Below are 8,516 nucleotides of genomic sequence, written 5' to 3' on the forward strand. Positions count from 1 at the left end.
TGGTTTCTTTGTTTTTATAGTGGTGACACTTGTTTTGGGTTTTTTTGAATATTCATTTGGAAACTGCTTATCTCTGTGAAGGAATGAACTGTGATTGTGCTATTTATTGCAAAGCAACATGACCTTTTAAAGTGGTGAAAACAGATGCTTGACTAGTTTTTCCCCAGGACATTAACAGTGTAAGTGATTTCTGGAGCAGTTTTTCATACATCAGACCACTTTTGGCTTTGCTATAATAATGCACTGTTGTAATTTGTGCCCCTCCTCCTGTTCTCCTGAGTGAATGTCCATATCCAGTGTTTTGGCTTTTACTGTGTAGCTGGCCATCTTTCTTCTTCAAGCTTCATTCACTTTCATTCCTGCTGCCTTAACTTAGGTGAACCAATCCCAAGAACACCAGCAGTACATCACCTTCCTGCAAAGGTTACTGGGACCTTTACTCGAAGCCTACAGCTCAGCTGCCATCTTCATGCACAACTTCAGTGGACCTGTGTCAGAAACAGAATACCTTCATAAGTTACACAAGTACCTAATAACCAGGACAGAGAAGAGTGTTGCAGTGTATGGTACGTCACGCAGCTTGGCTCTGGATAAAACAGAGCCAATATTTCAGTTATTGATGTATAACTCTCATTCTTCCTAGTACCAGTGTCTTATATTTGACCTGAAATGCGTGTGTTTTTTTCCCCCCCTCCTCGCAGCTGAGAGTGCCACCTATTGTCTTGTGAAAAATGCAGTGAAGGTCTTTAAAGATATTGGGGTAAGTGTTTTGCAATCAAAGCTTTCTCCTCTTCAGTTGAAACTGTTGGGGCCCTTTTAACGTGAGTGACTCAAAGGCAAACTTTGGGTAGTGCATGAATGCTGTGCAATATCAGCCTTTGCTAATGTTTTTCAAGCAAATGCTTCTGCATATATCTTCCTCTTGTGCTTTATAAGTGTGTACCTGTCTTTGAAGTTTACGGCTGCAGAGGAAGTGTAACGTTGCACTTCTGCTTTTGCATTTCCTACTGCTAAGAGAAATTGACCAGTATGGCAGGATGCCAGCCACTTTTTCTTTTTATAGGTTGAGTACTTCTGTATTGGACTGTGATGCTACCACTCCTCAGTGTGCTCCAGGGGAAGGAGGGAAGGCTAGCTGTCTATTTGTATGTCTATTTACTGACCTACATAGCACGATAGTAATTAAGCACTTCCCCATAGTATTAAAAACTTACAGAAATATTAGTCATCAGATTTTGGCTCATTATTTTCCATCACTCTCCAAGGCCTCCAGCAGCTTTTGCCTGCACTAACAGCCATAAAATTAACATTCCATCCAAATCCTGAACGCACAGAAAGACGCTGCCAGATGCTGACCCTCTCCAGGGCCGTCACAGTGACCGAGAGAGCTCTTCTGCCATTCCTGTATGCCAGACAGTCATAGCAGCAGTGTCCCAGTGAACCTGAAATGCAAGGAGATACCATGGAGATAGATGTGCTGCTCCCTGATGTAGCTGGATGGAGCTGGGCTTTCCATACTGTCACTAACACCTTGACTGGGTTTTTTGTTTTTTTTTTTTTATTGCACCTCTCAATTTTTCTTAAAGCTGGATGACGTTAAGATCATACTGAATATTGCCTCTTTTATGTCGAAAGGTACAAAGCAAAGACTGTTTCTGGATAGGGGTTAGTGAATGCCTTTCAGTTCTTTGGCCATGACTTCCTAAGTACTAAGCTGACTATTAGAATGAAGGCAAATTTCTGCAGTTTGTTAAATGCGCTTTGGGATGCTGCCTTATGAATGCTTTGATCAAATACAGCATATTTATTCTAATATACCGTGCTGCTAGGGTAGTGGAACTAGCTGACATCTGTTACTTGCATCTGCTCGTAATAATTAATTCTGATTCTTGTTTTTTAAACTAAACATTGCACGGTTTGAGTTTTCTTTTCTTGAATCACATTGTTTCCTCTTACTATTTGTCTGATTATCATACACAGCATACTTTTTCATGTAGTTTTTCATACATATGATGTATGCAGATGGATACAAGTAGTCCTGTTGTGTTAACTAAAAGCTGACCATTTGTCATTTTCTGTTGAATCATCTCATCATTTTGAATGCTTCTGTTTTCATTAACAAATGTTAATGTTTCTACGCTAAAGAATAAGCTTGTAAAGAATCTCCCCCAAAAAGATTGGTCTTTTCAGACCTCTCTTCTAAATTACAGCTTGTATCTCTGGAATAATCACTCTTTCCTCCTCCATGCTACTTAAGAATCAAGGTATTGTTGGGATTTTAAGATATCTAAAAGATTCTTAAGATTTCTGTCATCCATGATGGTGCTAGAAAGAAAGAAAAAAATCTTTACAATCGGTTCTAGTAAGCAGTCTTTTGTTCTTTATCACATGCATGAAATCACAGCAAACAGAATTCTCTTCAGGGTTTGTATGGAATAATATCCTTATGGTGTATGGTGTACTAGAGTGAAGAAGGGATTTTAGAGATGACTAACTCTAGCCTTTTGTCTCCCACCTGTTATAATTTTCAACGACCACATGATTTCAATGCTTGAATGTTTATGCTAGGCCCAGGGTCTTAATTAGAATAGATCATAAACTGCTGTACATTATTCATTACAAATAAGTAACTCTGCTTGAAATTGTTAATGAAGAGGCATGTCTTCATCCTTCCCTTTAGGTTTTCAAGGAGACAAAACAAAAGAAAGAGACTTTTTTGGAACTGAGCAGTACTTTTCTACCTCACCGCAACCGGCAAAAACTACTGGAATTCATCCTGAGTTTCATTGTACTGTAGACCACGTTTACTACCTTTTGCCAGGGAGATGAAACCAGGTTCTGCGATTTGGTTCAAAACATGAGGGCATTTCCTAGTCCTTCAGAGTATAAGGTGCCCTTGTTTGTTTGGTAAGGTCTTATCTGACTTGAACCACTGGAAGACAGTGCCTTCTTATGTATGCATTTGTGGATTTCTGATGGTCCCAATGCTGTGATAATACAGTAATACAACAGGTAACACTTTGGATGCAAGCGATCAGTCGTGTTTGCAGCAAAAAAAATATTAAAACTAGAATTAAAATGAAAACTGACATTTTATCAGAGTTACATTTTACATAATTACTTTTAAAGACTAATGACTGTGACAGGTGCACAAATGCAGATATTAGTGATTTATAGCTAGCCCTGAGATCTTGAATTTAGAGGAAAAACACTGCTTGTGACAAAAAAAGTAACGTGAAGGCTGTTACTTCAGAAAATTTGTCATCTCATTCCTATCCGGTTTATTGTTTAAAATAAATGGTTTATAAAGATATGCATGGACAGTGCATACTTTATGGAAAAAGCCATAGTTTTTCATAATTGTTAGCATCTAGAATGAATGCCAAAATCTTAATGAGAATAACAATCAATTGAGTAGCAAACTAGTGCTATCGGGACTGCATAATGCAATGGTAAATTGTACTAAACGCTGTTGTCATGGTAGTATGTGATAGCACAGTTTTACTAGGGCTTGCTATCCCTTACCCCTAATAGAAATAGGGAATTAATTTGCCTAAAACATGAATGTATTCTAACCACTTACATTTTGTATCTAATAAAAAAGAGTTGTTTAGCTAATACAGTGACAGTCTTTTGTTTTAAACATATAATTTAAGGGTAGCTGGCAAACCAGAAGGTTTTTTCCCCCAGTGCTGTTACCTGTTGGTTGGCATTTTATTTTGTAAAGTTACTTTAATTTTGTCTCTGAAATTTTCCGCAATAACACTGCAATCTTGTAGAACTGAACTCTCTAATTCCTTTTAAACTGAAGAAAAGTATGTTCCCATTCTGTTTTTTCCTGCTGAGTTATAAAGTGAGCAGTTTTAAATTGCTTTGACCTCTGGAAACAGAAAAATGTCGTAATGTTTTATTTTTGGTTTTGTTCCAATTGGGAGTTTTAAATTAATATTGGGGGTTCTATCTTAACCAAAAAAAAAAGGGTGGGGGGCCCTGATTTTGCAACCTTATCCTTAGGATTGGCCCTCTGTGTCCATGTGGGGCCCCGCGGACTTCAGTTTGATTCCCCATGGGTGCAGGTCGGACTACAAGCCCTAATCCTGTAGTGCAGTCTCACTCAGCTGATACTAGCTGAAGCAATAAATCTATGGGAGGTGGAGCTGGTTTGTTGGTGAAATGTGTGTTCTCATTTGGATTGCTTTTTTTTCACGTGAGAAATCAAACATTTCAATCAGTGTAGTGTTTCACTTAACTCCTCCATCCTGTCCTTGCAGGTAAAACAAGCACTATGGTTACAAAATTTGTGATTTAATGTAATCGTTTGTAATAATGGGAAAAGCTCACTTGAATGACAGAGGCATTGCACAGTACTCCAGCATAGAACTGCTGCATGCAGTTTGAGTCTGCTTTAGGAGTAACTTGTTTTTACTGCACATTTGTTAATAAAAAAGTTCTATACATCTACTGATTAAATGCTATTAATAGTGAAAATTTCAGAGTATGGTTTGTTAGTATTATCGCTTCTTTTTTGTGACAGGAACTATTATGCATGTTTTCTGTCACTAAACAGTGCTTTAAAACATTTAAAAGAAGAAATTCTGAACCAGAGTTACATTGATTTAGAGATAAAAGCTGACCATAAAATTGCTTTTGTTTTTATGTACGTCTGTTTTGTTCGTCAGGATAGTGGCTGAAATATACGCCATCCTAGGAAAGTTGACCAGCTGCTTAAAGTACAGGTTCATCTCACCCTAGTTAATATGCACTATTTGTTAACTAGATATAGTCTCTGCTTAGCAATTGTTAAGATTGCTGTTGGCTTCCATTTAAGGTCAAACAGATGAGGTGCTTATAAATAAATAACTTCTCACAGTTTACTGCACTTCAGTAAATCTGAAGTATATTCTATACTGAAGACTGTGTGCTAACTAAATGAAAAAAAAAAGCAATATGAAGCAGTTGAAACTTGACTAATTTTAATGAAAATGTTCTGCTTAATTTAGATAGATATGGAGTGTAGGGACCAGCATGGTCACCAGAACGTAACTGCTAGGTGTCACAATTAAAGATGATTTCTGCATTAGATTATTAAAATTCCAGTTCGTATAAAGTGCTGAGTGCGTTAGATAACATGTCTGTGAATAAACATTAATACCTACAGTAAACAGAGGGGAAAATATGCTTTTAAAACCTGTAAAAAGTTGCAATTTGAAAACCTCAGCATATGTATTTGCTGACACAGGAAGTTTTTGCTTTCTGCAGCGTACATGTATACGTATGTCTATAGGCATGTGTAGTTAGGGCATGCAGTGGTTATGCTTTTCCCTGAATATAGTGCATAGATTAAAAACTTGACTGGTCGTAACACTACAAAATTTTTACACTGGATTTGGGCCTCTAGAGTCTTTAAACTCTCAAGCCTCCTTGGCTGATGTATAGAACGGATTCAGAGTTCATCATTTTTTATCAATATAAATAAGCATTTGGACCTGAAATGGCACAATACTTTAAAGACTTACTCACACAAATCACTTTACTCACATGATCATAGTTACTCAGGTGCTTAAGTCTTTGCAGGATTAGGGTCTATCAATAAAGTATAAACATGATAAGAAATCTTCCCACATAATGTCCTGTGAACTTTATTTGTTGGGTGTAGAGCTCCCCCCTGTCCACCCCCCCTTTTTTTTTTCAGGAGCTGTATGTTTATTAGCATATTGAATCCTACCAGTGACTGCATATTAAGCCTACATCCCTTATCTTTGATAGTATGGGCATTATTCTAATATCTTTAGCTCAAAAGTGCATTTGAGCATTAACTAACTGCCTGCTCTGTAAAGGAGTGTCAGAATCATACCATTTAAAACTAAAATGATCTTGGAAGATGCTACGCAGTGTCGGTTCCGGGATCTTAGAGAAATTGGGTGAGGTAATTTCTTTTACTGGACCAAATTCTGTTGGTGTAGTGTAGACACTACAAATCATTGTCTTAATAAATATACTAGATTTATGGTTAATTACAACAACCCGTAACCCAATAACCCCCCCTTTTTGTCTTATGACTAGAGGGGTGTTAACTGGCCACTTTACCTTGAATGATTAGAATATGTGCTAACTGCTTGTGCTAACTTGTCTGTTCAATCTTGTATTTAGCTGTGACACTGAGTACTTTTCCCAGACTGAAGAAGAGCTCTGTGTAGCTCGAAAGCGTGTCTCTCTCACCAACAGAAGTTGGTCCAATAAAAGATATTACCTCACCCACCTTGTTTCTCTTGTAAGATGCTGTAAAATATAGCTACAGTGTGTCTGTATTTGTGAGTCCTGCCTGTAGTACTTTGAAACTGCTAATGTTACATGTAACATTGTATCTGTCGTAAGAAGCACAGAGACATACTGTAGTTTTATTTTAATAAACGAATTAAAACGTTTTTTGTGCTAGTATGACACTGAACAACTTTTTGTAGATTTAAAAAAGTGGTAAAATAAACAATTCTCTATATAACTTCTTTCCCCACCAAATATTTTCTTAAGTTAAACATATGGAAGTCTGCTCTTGTAAGTATTGTGAGTTAATGGAAACGAACGTACTTAGCACTTTATTTGGATGGGGGACTGGGGAGATTCCGAATATAAATTACTAATCCTCATCCTGGGCACTGATTATTCCCTAACTGCCTACTGCAGGATTTCTTCCTCTGAAACAGCAGGTACTAGCAATCATCAGAATGGGGTACTAGGCTAGATAGACCAACGTCTGATCCAGTGTAGCCATTCCTTTATTTGTATGACGAGGAGAATAATGTAGGATGGTACAAGGAATTAAGGGAAACCAATAAGAAAAGATATATTTAGGCTGAGAGCATCAAGAAAAATCTCTTCTTTGGATTAATTTTGCAAAGAAAATGGTGCAAGTCTTATCACTAGAGATATGTAAAACTAGGCTGGGCCAAAGCACTGTGTTCTTTGGGAGCAACCCAATGCTGGCAGAGAGAGAGACTAAATGACCCTTTACGCAAATTCCATGAATAATCTGTATTATCAAATGTTGAGGCACTGTGTAATGGACCCAACAGCCATTCTGTTCCTCTTGCATGGGCCTTGCGGACTTCGGAGTTTTATGGTCAGCCTGTTTTCATCTGAGTGCTGGGCATACGCCTGCACATTTTGTCATACCCAGAAATAAGGCTAAGATTTTGTCATGGTTATTTTTAGTAAAAGTCAGGTTACGGGCAATAAACAAAAATTCATAGAAGCTGTGACCTGTCTGTGACCTTTTTTGCTGCTGCAGCTCCATGGTTTCTCCTGCCACCATAATGTCTGGGAGCTGTGGGGTTCCCCCAGCCCCCATGAGGCTGTCACCCATTGCTGGAACCCTGAGGAGGCTGTCAACCGTCGCTGGAACCCTGCTGGGGCTCCGCTAGCTGCCAGCTCCAGACCCGTGGCCCCAAGGGCTGAAGCAGAAAATGTCATGGGGGGGGGTCTCTGAAAGTCACTGATTCCATGACCTCTGGGACCTAAATGTAGGCTTACCCACAAATAATCTCTGTTCAAACATCAGAGCCATCTGAGGTGTCTTCTGATATACAGGCAGCTCACCTTGGGTTTCTGCTGTAAATGTATTTACATCATAATATGTTGAAGGTAGCCATTTGCTCTGTAGGGATGGATGAAACAGCTTTAAAATAAGAATAAAACTTTTACCTAAAGCTAGTGGTTCAGATATAGTGGTTCTACTTTTTTTTTTTTTTGATTGGTTGGTCCATGACCCATAAAAGTCAATCGTCCCATAACCCACCATTTTCTACAAACGATTGTGGATTGTGCATTAGAACAAGAGACCTCAGGTGGGTTGGGGTTGCTGGTGGGACTCATGCTGGAGCAGTGGGAGAACGGTTGATGGTCGGTTGCTGAATTGGATCATAGATGAGGGGGCCTCTTCTGTAGTGGGGGTGTTTACAGGAGCTGAATGGTTTCAGAGGCTGCAGAGTTGGCTACACATCCTCTTGAGTTTCTGCTGCATATCGTGTCCCAGAGCAGAGTGCTTCCATTTTGTCTCTTTCTCCCCTGTGCACAAAGGCTCTGTTTCACAGTTCTGTTGCTCCCTTTCGGAGGCTGTAAGTTCTGCTTGCTTGACCAAAACTGGCCACTACACTTCTTTACAGTTTGAGTCTGTTGCTTTCCCCTGCCACACTCCAAACTGGTCTGAGAGTATGTCTACATAGTAAAAGCTCTGCATGGGCTAGCTTACTCAAACTGGCTTTAATCCAGTGAATGCAGATAACAATAGCAGTGAAGAGACAGCAGCAGGGGTAGTATAAGCTTGGTGTGGTCCCTGGATATGTATTCCACTTGGTAGCCTGCCCTCAAGTGCTCATGGTCCCATTTTTATTGCTATTGTTACCCATGTTAGCTGGATTCAAGCTAGCTTGGGTAAGCTAGTCAAGGTAGACATACTTGTGTTTAGACTCACATTTCTGATCCTTCTGATCAGCCTTTTATATAGGGATAATTGCAAACTG

The 8,516-nt window shown here is 39.0% G+C and overlaps 1 protein-coding gene across 4 annotated transcripts in view; it reads left to right on the forward strand.

The window, feature by feature from the left end:
• GPAM (glycerol-3-phosphate acyltransferase, mitochondrial) overlaps window positions 1-3,618 on the forward strand; it is a 43,872-nt gene extending 40,254 nt beyond the window's left edge. For all 4 annotated transcript variants that reach the window (XM_048857884.2, XM_048857883.2, XM_048857885.2 and 1 more), the window contains 3 exons: window positions 377-566; window positions 702-760; window positions 2,681-3,618. In XM_048857884.2, coding sequence (XP_048713841.1) covers window positions 377-566; window positions 702-760; window positions 2,681-2,797 — 366 coding nt within the window. In that variant the 3' untranslated portion in view covers window positions 2,798-3,618. The remainder of the gene's footprint in view (window positions 1-376; window positions 567-701; window positions 761-2,680) is intronic.
• Window positions 3,619-8,516: the final 4,898 nt, after the last annotated feature.

The sequence above is a fragment of the Caretta caretta genome, chromosome 7 (genome assembly GCF_965140235.1).
Source record: "Caretta caretta isolate rCarCar2 chromosome 7, rCarCar1.hap1, whole genome shotgun sequence".
Classification (NCBI taxonomy): Eukaryota; Metazoa; Chordata; order Testudines; family Cheloniidae; genus Caretta; species Caretta caretta.